At 39.1% G+C, this 21,901-nt stretch overlaps 1 protein-coding gene across 2 annotated transcripts in view; it reads right to left on the minus strand.

Annotated features, from left to right (window-relative positions):
• The window catches only part of LOC126330208 (cystathionine beta-synthase-like), a 132,940-nt gene that overhangs the window by 79,384 nt on the left and 31,655 nt on the right, over nucleotides 1–21,901 (minus strand). For both annotated transcript variants that reach the window (XM_049996343.1, XM_049996351.1), the window contains exon 2: nucleotides 7,726–7,885. In XM_049996343.1, coding sequence (XP_049852300.1) covers nucleotides 7,726–7,885 — 160 coding nt within the window. The remainder of the gene's footprint in view (nucleotides 1–7,725; nucleotides 7,886–21,901) is intronic.

A 21,901-nucleotide genomic window follows, 5' to 3' on the forward strand; every position in this document is an offset into this window, starting at 1 on the left:
TATTCTGTTTTGCTGAGTGGCAAAATTTACACTTCCTTCCTGTGTTGTTGTAGTAGGAGAAGGGAGTTCTATTTGATCTGGACAATTTTCTATGCTGGTTACATCTCTTGGTGTATAGCTAAAAGAGCACTAAAGGAATCAGATAAGATATGAAACTTAGCATATTGGTGATGCCTCACCTATTCCAGATACTTCAGGATCACATACTATTCAGTGTTATATACTGCCAAAGTACTTTTAAAAGCATGGTGAAGCTAGAACAAGGTAAAGCCAATGAGCAGAACTGGAAGTCTCCTCATTTCATCCTATTTATACACTAGATGTTAAATTTATGATGCTTGTTTGTAATATTTAAAAATGAATGCATTATTTTCTAAACTTTATAATAATTCTAGGTGTTTTAAGAAGCCAAGGTGGTGACTTACACCAACATTGGCACAAAACAATAATGTTCACAACATCAGCTTCTCAATGACAATTCTTTACCTGACTCCTATGGAACCACACTGCTTGCTCCTTGGGTGGGCAAGCAATAGTATATTATGTAACCACATGGGGTATGGATTGTTTTGTATGGAATTTTGTATGCTGATAAGGACCCTAGAGTAGATGACATTCCTTAAGATTTACTGATATCTTTGGGAGAGGCAGCCCTGACAAAACTATTCCAACTGATGTGCAAGATGTAGAAACAGGTGCAATACCCATCAGGCTTCAAGAAAACTGTAATAACTCCAATTCCAAAAACATCAGTAGCTGAGAGGTTCAAATATTATGGAACTATCCATTAAATAACTTTTGGTTGTAAGATACTGACAAATTATTTACAGAACAGTTTACAAAAAACTAGTAGAAGCTGACCTTAAGGAAGATCAGTTTGGATTTTGCAGGAATGTAGGTAAATGCTAGGCAATACTGTCCCTATGACTTATCTTACAAGAGAAGTTAAAGAAAGTAAGTCTACATTTATCACATTTCTAGGTTTAGAGGAAACTTTTAAAAGCGTCGAGTGGAATACATTCTTTGAAATTCTGGTGGTAGCAAGGACAAAATACAAGGAGTGAAAAGTTATAAATAACTTGTACAGAAAACAGACTGCAGTTATAAGAGACAAAGGAAATGAAAGAGAAGCAGTAGTCAAGGAGAAAGTGAGACAGAGTTGTAGCATATCCTGATATTACTCAGTATGTACAATGAGCAAGCAGTAAAGGAAATTAAAGAAAAATTTGGAGAAGGAATTAAACTTCAGGAAGAGGAAATGAAAACTTTGTGGTTTACTGATGAGATTACAGTTCTATCAGAGAAAGCAAAGGTGCTGTGGCTGCCCACTTCATACATTGTAGTGCCTACTGCATCGGCATGTCCCACTTCACGTCCGACCAAGACGGGATGCCTGCACCACAGGGCTTATATTCACCAGGAAAACCTATGTTGTTTCAGTTGTAAACACAATTATTTACGGGCAGCCATAACACAACACAACACCAGGTCTTCACCAATGGCCGCCAGAAATCGCTACCAGTTCACAGAGCCTGCATAGCAGCTTCACCAGAGCTTGCAGCTAGCCCAGGAACTACTTTGATATACCAGGTATGTGATCACAAATAGTTCTGGCAGATACACCCGCCAAATAGGCTTCATAGGGTGGCACACTGCCATCAAAGGGCAGTTCGACACACCGCTTGGAAGTATACAGAGCTGCCACCCCGGCAGCCACGGCCAAACACCTCTTCTAGCTGGCCAACCTCTTGTGGATGGACATGGTATAGTCGACAAACATCTTGACATTGTAGAATTGTTTTATAGTGATCTCTCTCCGTGAAGAGTCGGGTCATTTCTATTATTATTTGTTGTTTTATATTTGTGACAATCCACAGCTGGGATCGTATCTGTTGTTATTTTGGAGATCGTATTATTGTTTCGTTTTGGTGAGTCTAATAAACTGTTTCCAGAAATGTGTTTTCCGAATTTCTATTCTGCTAATGTAGACGCTTGGAAAGGAGTTGGAAGAGCAGTTGAACATAATGGGTGGTGTCTTGAAAGGAAGGTATCTGATGAACATCAACAAAAAACAAACAATTGTGAAGGAATGTAGTCAAATTAGATTAAGCAAAGCTGAAGAAAGTAGACTGAGAAATGAGACATTAAAAGTAACAGACGAGTTTGCTATTGGGGCATTAAATTAACAGGTGATGGCCAGAGCAGAAATGATATAAAATGCACACTGACTATAGAAAGAAAATCATTTATTAAGAAGAGGAATTTGTTAACATTTAATATAAATTAAAGTGTTAAGAAGTCTGTTGTGAAAAAATTTGTCTGCAGTGTAACTTTTTACGGAACTGAAACTTGGACAATAAGTGCTTCAGACAAGAAGAGAATAGAACATTTTTAAGAATAAGAATCTTATTAGCTGTTCAGTATTTTCTTATACAATGGGCTTCGCCAATAAGTTCAGTTGCAGTATAAAGATGGTTATATTCTCGTAACAATGTATATATAAATCATATGAATGTTAGTGTAGTACAATATCAAACATTTGGAATTTTATATAGTGTTAATTTCACAATAAAAAAGAAAACATTATACAAATTTATATTAAGCGGAGAGTATTCATGTTGATGACACTATGTCATTATCATATACATGTTGATAACACTGTGTCATTATCCTAAGATATTGATACAAATATAGAGCACTCAAAATAGGTCTATGCCTATATGTTAGATATTGTTTTTCCAAATTTAGGTCCTACTACAGGCAGAGGTACCTTTCTCTATGTTAAAACAGGAAATATGCCATATTACAATCTTTATATTCATCAAGTGAGTAAAATGCTTTACCTTTGAGCCATTGACCCAATGCTGTCTTACATTTATTTTTAGATACTGTCTGTACAATTTTACGGAGCATATTAAAAAGTTTGAGGCCTACATATTTATAACTATTATGAATCTTGGACAATCTAGAGTACGGCATATCAATTGTGTGGTTTCGTCTTGTATTATAGGTATGGACAGATGACCTAAGGGAATATTGAGCTATGTTTTCTTTTACGTGTAATAAGCAATAATAGATGTACGAACAAGGAACTGCCATGATGTCAAGTTGTTCCCTGCATGTATCCCTAGGAGATAAACCCACTATACATCGAAGAGCTTTTTTTGCCATCTAAAAATTGATACTGAATTGGGAGAATTTCCCCAGAGCAGAATACCATATGAAAGATGGGGGTGGATATAAGCAAAATACGAATGCTAGCTGCCCAAAGAGCATAGCTGCAAATGCGACAAATTAAACTTCCCACTCAGGAGGAATGGGCAGGTAGAGCCTTATTGTCTGGGGCATCACCTTGAGTCAAGTTGAGAGAATTGACACATACACATCAGCAAAAAGTATTTGTAAGGTGTTGTCGAGGGGGCTAGGCAAGTCTTCATATGCATTTTTTAAGATGGGCACAACTTGATCCCTATTCCCTATGAAGTAATCCCTTCTCTGTATACTTTAACACAGAACTGCCTAACTCTTTACATTGGGTCTTATGAAGACACATGCACAGAGATCTCACTTGTGCTCACAGTCAAAGTTCCTCCCACTGTTTCTGAACTGTAGCCGTCTTGTCCTTTCTCCCTGTCATTCTGCCTAGTGGGTAGCTTGTAATGAGGGAAGGGGGGGGAAGGCACTTTAGAGGCTTCTTGGTTCTCTTGAGCATTGCTGTTTAAGTTTTCTTTGCCTGAAATCTTGGCTGCAACACTGACAAAGAAACATTCCCAAGTGTAAATAAAAGATCTTGATTAAAATTGGCAGGTGGCTAGAGGGGGCAAAAAATGCAAAACCTTTTTTGTGACTAATTTCATTTTAAGGAATAAACCTAATTCTGAAAGGTAATTTCGCATCTTCGAAACAATGATATAGGAGTATAACTCTCTTTTTTTTTTGCATAACGTTGAAAACAGTATAATCAATTTTTTAATAATCTAATTTTTTTTAAAATACCTCTCACCATTAACTAATTTTTAAAAATAAAAACTTTTGTAATAACATGGGTTAAAAAAGCCTTTAAGTCACACACATCCGTGTGTAATATGGCTGATTTCTGAAATGCCATTTTTGTAAAATGAACTGTATATAATATGCTGTCAGACAGTCCACAATGTATTTCAAATGTTGGAACTCTCACAAATCATCTGTGGGCTTAACTGTCACTCTCACGGCATCTTAGGAAGAAAATTTTGACTTTCACATATGGACAATGTGTCACCTTCTAATATCAGTAGTTAAATTCTCATACTGCTCACTCGTGTTGTGGTAGTAGATTGTGTGACTTCCTAATATTTATTTTATTGCTTCTTTTGTCTTTATGGCACATTGAAAAGTCTTCATGAAGACTTGGATATTTTTACTATGAGTATTTGTCCACGAAATACACTGAATATATGAAAGTAAATAATAATTTAGGTTTTCTGACACCTGGGAAGATAAAATCTATGTTGTGCATTGGTAAGGATGTAACAGATAGTACTTTGCATCAAAAACACTTCTTAGTAACAGTAAAGAAAACAGCTCTATTGAAGGGAAAGATACAGTTTTTTGACACTATATGTCACTCAAAAAGAAAACAAGACATGAAGGAGAAAGTACAAAGGTGCTATGTATTGCCTTTTAAGAATTTTTTGTGTATGCGCGTATTTTGTCAATCAAATGTTGTGTTGATGTGTTTGGATGACACTTCTCATATTCTTTCATGTGGGAAACTTACTGACTGCTGTCAATAAAATTCGTTATGAATTTTTGCTTGCCCATTAATGAACTCTCTCACTATTCCTAGTTCCTTAATGTTGATGCTCTGGCATATTGTAACACAGGTTGTGTCTCGTAGCATCACTTTCACTATTCTGGATTGTCCTAAGTGGCAAGGTGATATGTCAGTTTTCTGTCAAGTGTGAAGACATCTTCATTTGATGGTAGACCGGTCCATTACTTTGACATCCATTGTGAACCGACCTTTGTATGCTTCAGAACAAGTGATATGTTTGGAAGACTTTTTCCCCCTAAAGTATATACAGTGCTACATGCTGAACTATGTGGTCAACAGTCCAGTTAATACAGTATATTGAAGATCAACACAATGTTTCTCCTTTGTGGTCTGTTTTCACTTAAAACACACTTGGTTTTAACATTACATACGATTGTGACTGAAATAGTGACTTTTAAAACATTTTAAAAGGAAGTGTAGGGAAGATGAAGGCTGCTGTAGTAAATTCTCAGGCTAGTGTCGTCAACTTTAATACAAATCCTACTACCTTCTGAAGCTCACATCAATGACACCTGCCAACTTCCATTTCTTTAAAAACAACATTCCATTTGAGAGATGATGGATGACTTATTGTAAGGAATTATTTGACACGGCCACTTCTTTTATACTATAATCATAACAAGTTTCAGCCTGGAATGGCCTTCTTCAGACACTATGAGCAGAATTTGGTGAAGAAGTGTTCATGCAGTGTCAACTCAAACATGACAACACATCAAATGCCATCCATAGTATCTGAAGATTACCATTCTAGGCTAAACTCAGTCATGACTGTATCATAAGAAAGAACTGTGTCAAAAATAAAAAATAAACGTCATTACCCGCTTCTTGTTTTAGCACATTTGTCTCAAGAACATTCTGCCTTTGTCATAATTTTATGTGAGTGCACAGAAAGGTGATATTGTTTCAACATATCTTCTTGTTCTCACTGGATGATTAAAATCATACCCTAGGAAAGTACATAGATTACACTACTGCTTCCACAGATGATTTATCTTTAATCAGATCACTTACCAGAACCCATTTCTTAGGTTGGATGTTAGTGCTGCCACAATTACCAATCCATATTGCTGATTTTGTGTAAATTACTAGGTCAATTTTGTTCCCTCATGCTATAAATATTTTTAAAAACTGAAAGAAGATGAGGATTTATGATTTTGTGAATAACGAGGTCACTAGAAATAAAATTTGTTATGATAAAGGAGTTTTTGTATTTGCGGAGCACAATAACTGATGATGGTCGAAGTAGAGAGGATATAAAACGTAGACTGGCAATGGCAACGAAAGCATTTCTGAAGAAGAGGAATTTGTTAACATTGAGTATAGATTTAAGTGTCAGGAAGTCGTTTCTGAAAGTATTTGTATGGAGTGTAGCCATTTATGGAAGTGAAACATGGACGATAAATAGTTTGGACAAGAAGAGAAAAGAAGCTTTTGAAAAGTGGTGCTACAGAAGAATGCTGAGGATTAGATGGGTAGATCACATCATTAATGAGGAGGTATTGAATAGAATTGGGGAGAAGAAGAGTTTGTGGCACATCTTGACAAGAAGAAGGGACCGGTTGGTAGGACATGTTCTGAGGCATCAAGGGATCATAAATTTAGCATTGGAGGGCAGCGTGGAGGGTAAAAATCGTAGAGGGAGACCAAGAGATGAATACACTAAGCAGATTCAGAAGGATGTAGGTTGCAGATGAAGAAGCTTGCACAGGATAGAGTAGCATGGAGAGCTGCATCAAACCAGTCTCGGGACTGAAGACCAGAACAACAACAACATGATACGGCAATGAAGGAAAAGGAAATCATTCATGGTCTCTTTAAAGAAATCATTCTCACATTTGACTTAATCAAGTTAGAGAAACATTGAAGAGCATAAATATGGTGGCCAGATGGGGGTTTGAAACTCAATCTCGCTGGATGCAAGATGAGTCTCTTTTTCACAACTACACCACTTTGCCTGGTGCTCGGTCACCTTAAGCAGAATCTCACACGTCTAAACAAGCTCAATATGACACAAGTGCAGCTGATGCCCTACAGGTTGCTTACTAATGATTGTTTCACGTCAACAGTCACCCGCCCCATCAATACATAGCACACACTGGGGTCCTAATTTTTTTTTTTTTCTGTAGATGTTTGTACAATTCTTGTAATTTTGACAGTTAAACCAAGATTGGAGAGTAAGATTTTATATATAGGTATTTGTAGGTCAAGACTTGTTTCAGGTGACATGGTGTGTTCCACTATCATATTGCACACTAGTGAAGTATGTACAGAACTTATAGATGACAAGACCCCAGTTAAGGAACTCCAGGTTCACCAAACTTGCACATGACCATAAATTGTCGAGTTCCCTGAGGTGCTCTCCATTTCGTAACTCTGATGTATGGAGCTTTCAAAAAGAAATTATTGTATGGGATTATTGGCCAGAAGACTCCATATTAGGTTGTTTGGCTGGCTGGTGCAAGACTCTATTTGGTGCCACTTTGGTGACTTGAATATTAATGAAGATGAGATGAAAGAATTCAGTAAACATAAACGCCAGTCTCTGAGTGAAGAAAATATCCAACCCAGCTGGGAATCGAACCCACGTCCCTGTGATCCAGAGGCAGCAATGCTAGCCACCTTTTTTTTAACTCAGTTTTTTTTATTACAGAGGGTGGTTAACTCTCTGACCAAACACGCTGAGCTACCGTGCCAGCAACCTTTTGACCGTGAGCTATGTTATTAATTACCATGGAGCATAACCCCCACAAGAAGCTAAAGCTTTTAGTCAGTCATGCAGCATGTTTGGATACACACTACCAGTGAACGGCTGGTACCCAGTTTAAAACCCATTCGAGTATACTGTCTAAAACTGTCACACATAAGCAATACAAAAGATGATAGTCTTAATTTATCAAGTCATGACTTACAGTTTCTCCAAAGAGTGTGGTGTTGTTTTCCCATCAGCACCGAGATGCCAGGTACAACGACTTGGCATATTTGGCGGAATGAAACTTATCTTCTCTGCTGCATGGCCTTGTTTCATAACCACTGGAGCTGGTGGTATATTTGATGCCATCTTTGGAGATGCTGCAAAAACAACACCTAATTTTAATTACAAAAGCAAGGGAAATTAGACTGAAGAACTGTGCTTTAGGCACATGTTAGTAGATTATGCTGGCTATCGCAGACAGAATTAAGAAAAATTGAAGTCATATGCAATGTTTTGCAGAAATACTGAAGAATAATTTATGAAAGAATGTGTAGCAAGAAAAAATATATTTTACAGATTCATCATGAAATTACAAAGAACATCAGTAAATAATCTCAACCAAAAAGTAACCATACACAATCTACTTAATAACATAGTTTATGCCAGTAGCTACACTGATACAAACAGAAATGGCTGCAACTCAAGCTTTCAATTTTTATGTCCCTCTAAAGCTATTAATCAATACTGTATGTCCGCCAAAAATTATAACCCCCCCCCCCCCTTTTTTTTTAGCAGAGTGTTTGGGAGCGGTCACATGAATCCTAGCACAATGTTATCCATACGTGACTAAATGCAAGTGTAATTTTGTCCTCAGAACAATTAGTACAACATCAAAAAAGCATCATCTATGAAAAACATTATTTTACAAGAGGAATTGTGTTATGTCCAAAGTATGACTGATAAGCAGTACTGACCATATCACAATTTTCTTGTAACTAGCCTTACAACTACTCATTGTCTGTCTAGGATGATAAGCCTGCACTCTAACAGTCGTGAGCTCGGGTCATGTTGTATGATTTGTGAAAGCCAGACATTTTTGTGGATAATTTTGAAAATTGTTCAAGTAACCACTCTTTCTACAATTTTCACTAGATTCTTTATTAAACACAATACAATCATAAACTAAACTCCATGCAGTCATGATGTTATACAACACAACACCCTTATGTCACGGGTCAAAGCCAACAGGTGGTATCAGACGACTCCATTGCAGGACACTACTTATTTTAATTTTTAAGAGATTATTACACGTCTTGATAAACTGGTTGTTATGTAGGCATATTATACTAACGCTACAGAAGCTTCACAGGTATTTTTCCCATGGCTTTGTGTCCAGTAATATACACATTTTCTTGTAAGCAGTCATGATGGCAAGTAAAAAAATTAAACAGAATCTGATGGAAAGCTAGGAGTTTTATTTGATTATGAATCAAAATTTCTCAGTTGTCTTACATGTAATCTTTCAAACAGTGATGGAGTGTCTGATTCCCAATTGAGTCACCTGCCAATATTTTCTGTCTCTCAACATATCTATGTTATTCATCATGTAGAATTTGTCAGAATACTGGTTTTCTGTTTCTGATTTTGTTCTGTCAGAATTTATTACCATAACACTACTACATTCTCAAGGTAATGTACAGTATCAGGCAAAGTCAAGGTGGGATTCTCTGGACAATGTTATCCACATTGTATGTGGTGACATTTAAATGAAAAAAAGAAACACATCTAGGCAATAGGCATACACACTACAAGTCCACACATGCATATGCAGTACAGCTGAAATCGGTGCAACGTTAAAGGTACCCCTTATCATCACTTTTTTTTTTTTTTTTTTTTTTTTTTTGAAGCTTCATAAAGCCCTATTTCCACTCAGTAATTATTTTTGTCTTGCTCTAACGGGCAAAAATGCTGTTGTACCACATATCTCAAAATGCATTTTATATGAGACTCTGCAAAATACTTTCTGTAAGTGTTTTTGCTATTATATGACAGGGTAAAAAATGGGGGGGGGGGGGGAGACTGGATGATAAGCAGTGCAGTAAATGCATTCCTCTTTTCTGCATGACATTTAATATCCTTCCTATGAGGAAGCAATTAGGAACGGAACATAAACTAACATAATTTCAAGTTATGTGTGTTTAAGAGAAGGGGGGCGCGGTAACAGATTAACAGAAACCTACTGCCAAGATAAACGCTGACAATGTAAAAGCTGTCTCACTTCTTTCTACCAGTAGCAGATCAATAACGTCCAGTTGTGCATCTATTACAGCCTATCCTCCTACATACAGTAAGTGAAGCAATAGTTTTAAATAAAATAATTGCCTCTATGCCATAGCTGTTTAAAAAATTACGTCACGTTCAGTTCAGCGGGTATCATACTTATCTGCAAAGCATTTTTTTACGGCTCTGCGAGTGGGCTTGTGTTTTTGTTCGCTGCTGTATGCGAGGGGGAACGGCGAGTAGATTAAAGATGGCGTACCCATTCAAGTTTGCGAAGGGTCGATACAAGGGATGTGCGTGCGCCGGAGCTAAAGGCCGTACACAGCAACATGCCTCGAGCGACTGCGCTCACAACGCTTACCACGACGCCACAAATCTAAACCGCAGTCTATCTACTCGCCTGCGTGTTTTGTACGTGATACCCAGCCTCCTGCCTTTGTTAATTTTTACCTGTAATAGTTTACAGAAAAGGGGAAGAGAAATCGAGAGACTACACCTGCCCCTTTATACTGGCATGAATTGTTACCGATGTTATTGCCCGGCAGTAATAGTGCCATGTTTCGTATCATTAGTAGTCGCTGCAGATTTTCAGTCTGCATGGATATAAACGTAAATTTACAAGTAAAAATCAACAAAACAATTGTGGATATATAATTCACTATGTTTAAAGTTTAATGGCAGTTCGGAAACAGACTGATAAGACACAGGTGCAGAAAATGTCTTTGTCCAGTGCAGATGTCTGGGCTAGCGGCAAGAATTACAAAAGGACCGGTACCTCAAACGTTCAGTAAGGAATAAAATATGACCAGATGCAATCAGCGAGTCTGTCTTGTAGACAGCACACAACTTGGCACATATATCTACACCTCGTTTCGTCTTATTGTACACACGTGTCATTACTGCTTTGCCCATCAGCGCCGTCATCATGGTCGGTATTGGATACAACATTTTTCCTTTCTTAAGAATAAACGGTACATGAGTGCAATAATTTCTGAAGGAAAATTTGAACCCTCTTCGTGAACTCAAGGGGCAATTTCAGGCGACAAAAATACGCGAGTATAAATACAACAATTAAACGACTCGTACCTAACAAAACAATCTAACTAACAGAAAGTAACACCGCAATAATAAGAAATCCCTTGAGAATACAGTATAACATGGCTGTAATGGCTTCCCTTTTTCTGTTTCTCCTAAACGCCAAGATTCAAATTATATCGAACGCCGGTGCTCACGCGGGATCGTCACTTCGCAGTTCTCGACTATTACCACCGCTGCTCTAGTCAAAATGAAACAGGAGTAACGGAGTACTAGTGTCATGTGATTTCTAGATTTGAGGAAATGAAAAGGACAAAAAAAAGTACATTCCTGCGGACTGTTAGTCCCCGTGCGACCACTGCTTTTCAAAATTCAGAATTCACATTTATAATAACGCCTTTATTCATCACAAACATACGAGGACAAAGAAAAATACTTGTCCGGAGGCGAATGTTGTATCTGCTTAAACCTCAAAATGGAAAGACAGAAGACGCTATCAGGAAAATGGTACCGAGTCCTCCCAAGCCCGCAAGGGTTTAAAAACAATGGGGCCGAATCTTCCCCTTTGAAGCATGTAGCAGATCTAAACGTTATGGATACTCCAAAGTAGGCAAAGGAAAGCATATGAAGTTACAGTAGAAAATGTAAATTTTTTTCGCGTGTATTGTATGTTTAAAAGATTTATCTTATTTAGATATTTATTTTTAGAAACTGGAATCATTTACAGCCTTGATTTCTTCATAATTAATTTATTAAAAGAGCAAATCATGATTTCGCAACACATATTGTATCTCAGTGTGCATTTTATGAATTATGGTTACATTTCCAGGAAATCTATACATACAGCAAACTGATAAGTGTCCGGTGTCTAAATATAGGAGATGGTTAAGAAAACTTAATTTGAATGGTCTATAGAAGCGCAATAGGCGACAAAAAATATTTTTAGAATTTCTTCTGCGTGCCTGTTTGTACTCGCATTATGCAAAAAGTAATGCACGAAGTTGGATACTGTTTTGACATATTTTTGAGGGTATAATGTAAAATCTGGTACATATTTCTTCTTTGTAAGGAGCCTGGAAGCAGAGAATTAAAGTTGTACCATAAGAACTTGCGCGGACGCCAGTGTCGTAGGAAGCTAGGGTTGGCCAGAAGGTCGGCACTTGGGCACCCTCAGCCAGCATCTGCTGGGGCACAGGCACAAAATTATTGTGGTTTGAACATGATATTGCAAAAAGCATAAATGTTGATCTTGTAACTGATAAATTAGACTCAGAAAAAGCTCGAAAACTGTAGGCCTACTTTGATTAAAGCTCCTAGTCCTTGGAAATAAGCTTACATTTATCAACAACGCTTTGAAATACATACTGATACGATGAAGTTTTCTTCTCAGACCAATGGAACGTAATGGCCATTAACTAACCCGAGTATTGTAAACAGCTGACAAAAAACTTTGGACAGCACTTGTACGTACCATCCAACATATATAGATTCACATTGCGTTATGTTTTAAGCTTTGCAGAGTTACAAAATATGATCACTTTCCTCTCGGTGTTATATTGTAATGAACACTGTCCCGCCTGTGGTTTCCACATTCAGCGTGCTGATAACATCATGAACATCTGCAGTATTCGTGGGCAGTTTTTGCAGAATTTTGCGCCTAGCTTTGTAAATTGATTTACGAAAATTGTTGACATCTCTCGCAGTTATATCTTGCGTATCTTCTCCTTTTAACTTATGGTAAGTTATTTTTGACTGTCTCTCACAAGTGTCTTCTATGGCATTTCTCTTTAGGTCAGAAAAGAATTTTGTTATGAGGCATTTATTCATGAACGTGCTCTTGACACTCCACGACATACAGCTCCTCAATGGAAATAGTTTTAACAAAACATCTGCAACCATTAATGCTGCACGTCCACCGCACTAGACCACCTTTCAGCAGTTTTTGAAAACCGAAGGTGTTATCTTTCAAAACCATTTTCCTTCCCTTCAGCTGGCCGGTGTGGCCGAGCGGTTCTAGGCGCTTCAGTCTGAAACCGCGCGACCGCTATGGTCGCAGGTTCTAATCCTGCCTCGAGCATGGATGTGTGTGATGTCCTTAGGTTAGTTATGTTTACGTAGTTCTAAGTTATAGGGGACTGATGACCTCAGATGTGAAGTCCCATAGTGCTCAGAGCCATTTGAACCTTCCCTTCCTACTTACTGAAACTGTAAGCTCATCTGAGGACGTGTTCAGTCTACAACGATCTGCTGCGAACTGCGAAATGGCCGCAGGCAGCTGTGGTCATTAGCGCAATGCTCAGTCGCTTTGTGTCAGTTTGTGAGGATTCGCATACGGTCCTGTTACCTGCTTACCTGCCTGGTTTCGGGAGAATTCGGAGCTGCACCCTTTGCAACATAGCTTTCAGACTTAACAGTCACAAAAATCTTCTCGCTATTGTAGTTGGTATTGCTGTGTTGTTGTTGTCTTCAGTCCTGAGACTGGTTTGATGCAGCTCCCCATGCTACTCTATCCTGTGCAAGCTTCTTCATCTCCCGTACTTACTGCAACCTACATCCCTCTGAATCTGCTTAGTGTATTCATCTCTTGGTCTCCCTCTACGATTTTTACCCTCCACGCTGTCCTCCAATGCTGAATTTGTGGTCCCTTGATGCCTCAGAACATGTCCTACCAACTGGTCCCTTCTTCTTGTCAAGATGTGCCACAAACTTCTCTTCTCCCCAATTCTATTCAATACCTCCTCATTAGTTATGTGATTTACCCATCTAATCTTCAGCATTCTTCTGTAGCACCACATTTCGAAAGCTTCTATTCTCTTCTTGTCCAAACTATTTATCGTCCATGTTTCACTTCCATACATGGCTACACTCCATACAAATACTTTCAGAAACGACTTCCTGACAAATCTATACTCGATGTTAACAAATTTCTCTTCTTCAGAAACGCTTTCCTTGCCATTGTCAGTCTACATTTTATATCCTCTTCGACCATCATCAGTTATTTTGCTCCCCAAATAGCAAAACTCCTTTACTACTTTAAGTGTCTCATTTCCTAATATAATTCCCTGAGCATCACCCGACTTAATTCAACTACATTCCATTATCCTCGTTTTGCTTTTGTTGATGTTCATCTTATATCCTCCTTTCAAGACACTGTCCATTCCGTTCTACTGCTTTTCCAAGTCCTTTGCTGTCTCTGACAGAATTACAATGACATCGGCGAACCTCACGTTTTTTTCTTCTCCATGGACTTTAATACCTACTCCAAATTTTGTTTCTTTACTGCTTGCTCAATATACAGATTGAATAACACCGGGGACAGGCTACAACCCTGTCTCACTGCCTTCACAACCGCTGCTTCCCTTTCATGGCCCCCGACTCTTGTAACTGGTTTCTGTACAAATTGTAAATAGCATTTCGCTCCCAGTATTTTACCCCTGCCACCTTTAGAATTTGAAAGAGTATACCAGTCAACATTGTCAAAAGCTTTCTCTAAGTCTACAAATGCTAGAAATGTAGGTTTGTCTTTCCTTAATCTATTTTCTAAGATAAGTCGTAGGATCAGTATTGCCTCACATGTTCCAACATTTCTGCGGAATCCAAACTGATCTTCGCCTAGGTCGGCTTCTACCAGTTTTTCCATTTGTCTGTAAAGAATTCGCGTTAGTATTTTGCAGGTGTGACTTATTAAACTGATAGTTCGGTAATTTTCACATCTGTCAATACCTGATTTCTTTGGGATTGGAATTATTATATTCTTCTCGAAATCTGAGGGTATTTCGCCTCTATCATACATCTTGCTCACCAGATGGTAGTTTAGTCAGGACTGGCTCTCCCAAGGCCGTCAGTAGTTCCAATGGAATGTTGTCTACTCCGGGGTCCTTGTTTCGACTCAGGTCTTTCAGTGCTCTGTCAAACTCTTCACGCAGTATCGTATCTCCCATTTCATCTTCATCTACATCCTCTTCCATTTCCATAATATTGTCCTCAAGTACATCGCCCTTGTATAGACCCTCTATATACTCCTTCCACCTTTCTGCTTTCCCTTCTTTGCTTAGAACTGGGTTTACATCTGAGTTCTTGATATTCATACAAGTGGCTCTCTTTTCTCCAAAGGTCTCTGTGCAAAATTCTACCAGACGGGTTCCTCTTTTATTCCTCTCCCCCAGTCCATATTCACCCACTATGTTTCCTTCTCTCCCTTTTCCTACTCTCGAATTCCAGTCACCCATGACTATCAAATTTTTGTCTCCCTTCACTACCTAAATAACTTCTTTTATCTCATCATACATTTCATCAATTTCTTCATCATCTGCAGAGAGAGTTGGCATATAAACTTGTACTACTGTAGTAGGCATAGGCTTCGTGTCTATCGTGGCCACAATAATGCGTTCACTATGCTGTTGGTAATAGCTTACCCGCACTCCTATTTTTTTATTTATTATTAAATCTACTCCTGCATTACCCCTATTTGATTTTGTATTTATAACCCTGTATTCACCTGACCAAAAGGCTTGTTCCTCCTGTCACCCAACTTCACTAATTCCCACTATATCTAACTTCAACCTATCCATTTCCCTTTTTAAATTTTCTAACCTACCTGCCCAATTAAGGGATCTGCAATTCCACGCTCCGATCCGTAAAACGCATTTTCTTTCTCCTGATAACGACGTCCTCTTGAGTAGTCTTGAGGTGGTATTACAATACATATATTTACAAAACACATCCGTTTACTCTAGAGATACTTGTTTTTAAATAAAACCGCCTTTTATTGCTGCAACTTAATTTATTTTTCCCAGACGTGTTTCGCGTTTTCCTTACTCAAAGGCATTTTTAGTGGGATCTGCAACGGTACAGTTTTATTATTTTTAGATTGTCAAATAATTCACGCCACGTTTTAATGTAAATAAGTATTTACAAAACCAGTATTTCTGTGCTTGCTGCGGAGGACGGCCACGCAAACAAATTTGTTACTGTAGAGAATTTGGAGACGGAACGATGATACAAAATTTGTATGAGATCAGTTCCACATCCCCCGGACCAAAATCCTGGATTCGACTCTGTATCTGTCCCTTCTAATTCCACAGCTGTCTCCTCCCACAACTTAGGAGTAACATTCCTCGTTCATACTGAGATGTCTTAGTACCACAAGCATTTAGTTCCTGTATCAGTCTGATCAGCTTGTCGCCATCCATCACTGCGTCGCACGACAGGCTCGGATAATTAAAACTGATCTCAAGCTTGTGCAGGGTCACCCGCAGCAGCAGCGTTCATTACTCTACACGTGTTTATTTTACCCGCGCACTGGCATGTAAAATTGCGCGAAGCTTTGTTATAAGTTTACGCATCCAGCGAACATTATGCCTTATAAGTGCAGTTGTGCGACAGATCAACAATGCAGGGCTGTCATATTCCAGAAATAAGTTTTGCAGTTTTGGGGTCCACGACGATAAAATCGAAACAAGGGATAAATTTCCGAGATAAACCCATAATTTTTAACTCTGGTGTAAATAACGGCGCATGACGGAAAGAGAAGCAACTTTTGGACAGTTGTACAAAATTAAGAACGCAATTCACAAATCGCAGAAAAAAATCAAGCAATCTAAACTGGAACACTGAACTGCAGTATCAAAAGCGACCGAAGGACGATATGAAAAAAAAAACACTACTTCTGAAACAATAACGAACTTAAACCGTAGCTACTCTTGGACTTATTTTCTCAGCATTCCTTTACACCAACTGAAAGGAACCTACTTTTTTTTAACTTCAGTCAAATTGAGGGGAATCCACCCGTAAAAGAAAATTTTACTAGGTAAACGTTGACGTAAAATCGAATGTACTGCAGTGTTCGATATGACTACGGATACGTCGATTAAAGGTGAAAATCACACGTCGGTTCCCGTAAGTCCTGTTTGTCTCATTAAATGTAGTTATAATAGCCATAGTATCATACTGGAGACAGAAAGACTGCAATTAAATACAAAGCTTTCAGCAAAATTTCAAGGCTTGTGTAAAAAGACGAGAAGGCTCTATCAAAGCCTATTCTTTTCATGTTGGAACCTTAGCAATTTTTACATAGTGTCATTACACATTTTATTTACTTATCATAACTCATTCTTTTATTTTTAATTTCTATTCACAAAGTTTACTTTTAATGACTACCAAGCCAGTGCTGTAGGCCCAAAACTAAATGGCGATAAGACAAAAACAATGAGCATCAAAAGTAGAAATGTATCTACTCAGTTTCTGGTGCAACAGAAGGTACTACAAGATGTTTACCTATTTCCATAACTGGGCAGCCGTACCAGTAAATGACAGGGACTTTGATGCAGACAGCAGCAGCACAATTGCGAAAGTTTTTCAGTCATCGAACGAGTGCGTCCTGTATGGCAATTGGGCTACAAGGATGTCCAATAGAGCTTCGGCAGTACTCCTCCATCTTCCTACCGATTATCACGTACGCACGTGAGGCCGGGAAAATGTCACTAAACTCAGTACACAAGCTCATGGTTTTTCAGCAACATTGCTTAAGGCGAATTTCGAAGATCAGTTATCGCGAGCAGTTTCAAATGATGAAGTTCTGAGAAGTAGTGGTCTACGCAGCTTGCACAAAATCGTTGCTGAAAGAAAACTGAAACTTGCGGGATTTGTTCTAAGCATGAAAGATGGACGAATCCACAAATCAACATTGTTGTGGAAACGAACGGTTGGGTGCATGAGTGGAGCGAGAAGACTTCACACCACCTGCTAACGAACTGCTGCAAAGGATCTTCAGGGCATGGGCATGAACTTGGAGAACTTTAAACCTGGCAGCTAATCCAGTTGGCTGAAGGAAACTTTTTTTCCGATGTGCTACCTAGCATTCGAGGAACTAAGTAAGTCCAGTGTTGCCGTATGCATGATTCAGCGTTTCTGCGCAGATTCTCGTCCGTTAAGTGAGACACCGACAGGAATGGCGTGTTTGTAAAGCACACCCATGTTACAGTCGGGGATCGATACGCGTCCTTAGATGCTACGCCGGTGGCGCATCAATGGTAGCATCAAATTAGTAAACACTGGCTTCGGTCTTTTAGTTCTGGACTGGAAGCGGCGCAACATTTCTTCTTTATTTCGGTACGGTTCGATTTCCATCGGATACAAAGAGTAAGCTTCCGCTGACGACTTCCTGGCAGCTGACGTCAAACCGCGTCGGAATATACACAGCGCCGCGAGGAGAAATCGGACGCTGCACGCCTAGCTACGATTAAAGTGGCCAATTTATTAGGAGTATCGCGTTGCGACACCACATACCGAATTTAGTACAAGGGCGTTACGTAAACAAGAGCGAGGTCAAAGTGCAAGATGACAGATTGTGGCCACGAATCAGAAAAAAAGTGCTGCAAAGTGACGTCTTCCCATTGAAAAAATATCATCTCTGCTTTACGGTCTTCTCAATTTAAGCATTTTTTTCTTGGTCTCCCATTCTTATTGTTGCAGCTTGTTTTTTGTATTCATTGTGTATTACCTGTCTTTGCTTTTAATCTGTACCAATTTTACTGACATCTTGCACCACTTTACGTTAACGGACGCTTTTTCTGGTCAGCAAATAGTATGAAGCTTCCTCCATTTTTCTTCGGTGATACTTCCATATCGAGAAAAGCCTCTCTGGTACCTTTATCATTTCTCCAGATAAACCGATCGTCTTATAACACGTTTTCAACTTTCTTTTCCATTCGTTTGTATGGTATTCTGTTCTGCAACTTGGATGCATGAGCTGTCAAGCTGATTGTTCCACAGTTATAGTGCTCTACTTTACGTTTAACGCTTTCCCAATGTCGACTAATCCTATGAAGGTGTCTAATGGTCTTCCTATGTCGATAAATCGTACGAAAGTGCCTTGAATCTATATCTCCTTAAGCTGGCTTCTCCGACCACGGGTTCCCTGCCTCAAATTGTTCAGTGGAGCTTTCTCTATGTCCTGTTACATTTTTGCATGCCCTGTTTCATTTTTGCATGCTCTTACGGAAACACCCTGTACAAAAATGGACTAATGGAGAGGGGGCGCAGCAATCTGCGACTGTTTGTTGATGATAAAACATTGTACGGGAAAAGTGTACTCGTTGAGTGAGTGCAGGAGAACACAGGATGACCTTAAAGTACTCCTACTTGGTGTAATGCTTGCTCTGAGAGTAGAAAAACGTAAGGATGAGTAGGAAAAACAGTTCCGTAATGTTTAATACAGTATGAGTGATGTGTTGCTTAACACAGTCAAGTCGATTAAGTATCTAGGTGTAATGTTGCAAGGCGATATGAAATGGTGTATATATGCACACAGAAGCGACGAATGAAAATCTGTACTTGGCCGGGATTCGAACCTGGTCTCCTGCTAACTAGGCAGACGCGCCAAGCAGTAGACCACCCTGGCACAGTAATTTTGCACAACTGCATGGACTACACCTGGACGGCTCTCTCCTCAATCCAAACTCCTGGTCACGCCTCAGACCATTTGGTACTCACCTTAAACACCGAACAGTCTGCATAAAAACATCGTAGATGTTTGAGACCGGGCATGAAATGGAATGAACACGTAAGAACGATAATAGGGAAGGCGAATGATCTACCGCGGTTTATTGCAAGGAAGAACACATGTACAATAATACTGCGTCCCATTCTTGAGTACTGCTCGAGTGTTTGTAATCCCCACGATGTCAGATTAATGGGAGACATCGAAGCAATTCAGAGACGGGCTGCTAGATTTATTACCGGCAGTGACCAACAGAAGGGATCGACCGCACGCGATATTTGAAAGCGCCACATTGCAGTTACAAGTAGCAGCAGCATCGGGCGACTGGTTCATGTGTGTGCGTGTGAGCGACAAATCTCCCCCCTCAAGCTACAAGAAAAACCAACCACCTGTTTCAAAAGAAGTGGCGCGCCTAAACCGTAGAATGCTGTTGCTCGAGAAGGTGGCAGCAAAATTTTAATTAGAAAAATAAAGCGAAAATGGAGCGTTGTGCATGAAATTTACAAAGACAGGAATCTTAATGGAGAATTCCATAATTTTGATAATCAGCTACGAAAATCAACAGCCTAATTCTTCGAATATACAAGGATGAGCATAGATATCATTAATTAAAACTTCCTTTCTAAGAGGTCGTGGTCGAACAGTAGAAATTCTTCGTTCTGACGTTTCATTGCCGACTGCGGGCAACAACTTCCGAAGAGAGTCGGCAGGAGGAAGAATGTATACTGCTCCACCACGGCCTCTTAGCCTGGAAGTTTTAATTAATGAAGACGTCGGTTCTGAAAGCCTACACGAGCGTTGATATATTCGACTACCTCCTCAATCAATTAAAGGTGTTTCTTAAGTGACGAATTTTGAACAGATGATAAGCGTGCAAGAATGACTTACCATTGGATTGTCGGGACTTTGGTTTAGGGGTAGCGTCTTTGGCTAGTGATCCAAATTATCGTGGGTCCTAGGTTAAATTTTAGATGACTCCACTGCAAAACTATCACCTCTAATGTGTACTAAGTTTTATACATACTCTTTACATTGTATTTCAAAGTACGATACTTCAGTGCTGTGTTATTACGAATTACGATGCAATGTTCCTTAGTACTTGCATGCATGTCCAAAGAAACAGGCACTGCGGCGACTACAGCGAGTATCGACAACTATCAGCTGTACAATGGAATAACGAAAATGAAATTTTGTGCCGGACCGGGTCTCGAACCCAGATTTCCGGCTTATCGCGAGCGGTCGCCCTACCGTTTGTCTATCCGAGCACGACTCACGGCCAGCCCGAAAACTCCGTATGTAGTTAACCACGTGCCTACAGCCTGCACCTGTACATCCATTACGCATATCCCAGCACAAGGGAGACATTTTACTCGAAAGTCGCTTGGCCGGTGTCGGCGGATAAATACGACATTGCAGTGCCGCAGCCCGCACGCCAGTCCCAGCACTTCACCAAAAAGTCTCACACCTGTTACTGAGACGTGTGCTCCACCGACAAGATTCAAACACGTTTGAATTCAAATATCCCCAGTTACAGCGAACGGAACCAACGACATGGATGTCGCCAGTCTAGCAAACTTCCGTAGCTGTACTTGTGGTCGTGTTCTGTCGCCTGAAGAGTGCGTGAACTGTGGCCGTAGCGCCGAGAGAGACCTTGTCAGACACTGACGGAGATTCGTGGACAGGGCAAGAACGAAAGTTTCAACTTAAAATTTTCGTTGTGTCACTCTCACTCACCTTCTTAATAGAATATTCTTGAGCCGAAACACAACAATAAACAAAACAAAAATTGGTGTTAATTACTGAAATCGCCTACAATCAGTGTGGGGGAAAACGGATCGAAAACAATTGATTGAGTCAGATGTTGGAAAGTAATCCACTCATTAGATTGTAGATTTAAGTTTGAATTAATTTATTCATTCATTCTTTGAGCGAAACCAGTCTCTAGGAGCAAAAAAGAAAAAAAAATTGAAAAATAACGATTCAGTAGGTTGGACTAGAAATTCATTCTTTTGATTGAAACCAGTCTACTGGTGCAACCCTATGAAAACAGTCGAGTGTTTTCTTAATAGTGATCTTTGGCACTCTCAGTGGCGTGGGAATGAAAGAGATCGCTGAATAAATTGGCTCGATAAAAAATGATCCTCAAGATGAATTCAATGCGATATACAGCACCTGCAAGTGTGATTCATATTACGAAACGATATTTAGTAAAGAAATTCAAAGATAATTCACGAATGATGACAAATATTCCTTCAAAAAAAGCAACTGATTAAGTCACCAAACAACAAAAAAGTTTATTGTATGTTTTCTGTTCACATCACCTCAGAATTATTAGTGATTGGTACAGACCAATGGGAAGGAAAAGACAGGTTCAATAAATTTAAATAAAAATAATCGTTCATTTATTTAAATATACATTTATAGTGTAGCACCAGTTATTAAACTTTTGAAAACAACCAAAAATCGACGTTTTATGGCTGAAATACGAAAAATTCGTATTTAAGTACATAAATACGTGAATTTTGGAAATTCATTTTCAGAAATATAATTTTAAAACAACTCTCCCGGAAATAAGGAG

Source organism: Schistocerca gregaria, chromosome 1 (genome assembly GCF_023897955.1).
Source record: "Schistocerca gregaria isolate iqSchGreg1 chromosome 1, iqSchGreg1.2, whole genome shotgun sequence".
NCBI lineage: Eukaryota > Metazoa > Arthropoda > Insecta > Orthoptera > Acrididae > Schistocerca > Schistocerca gregaria.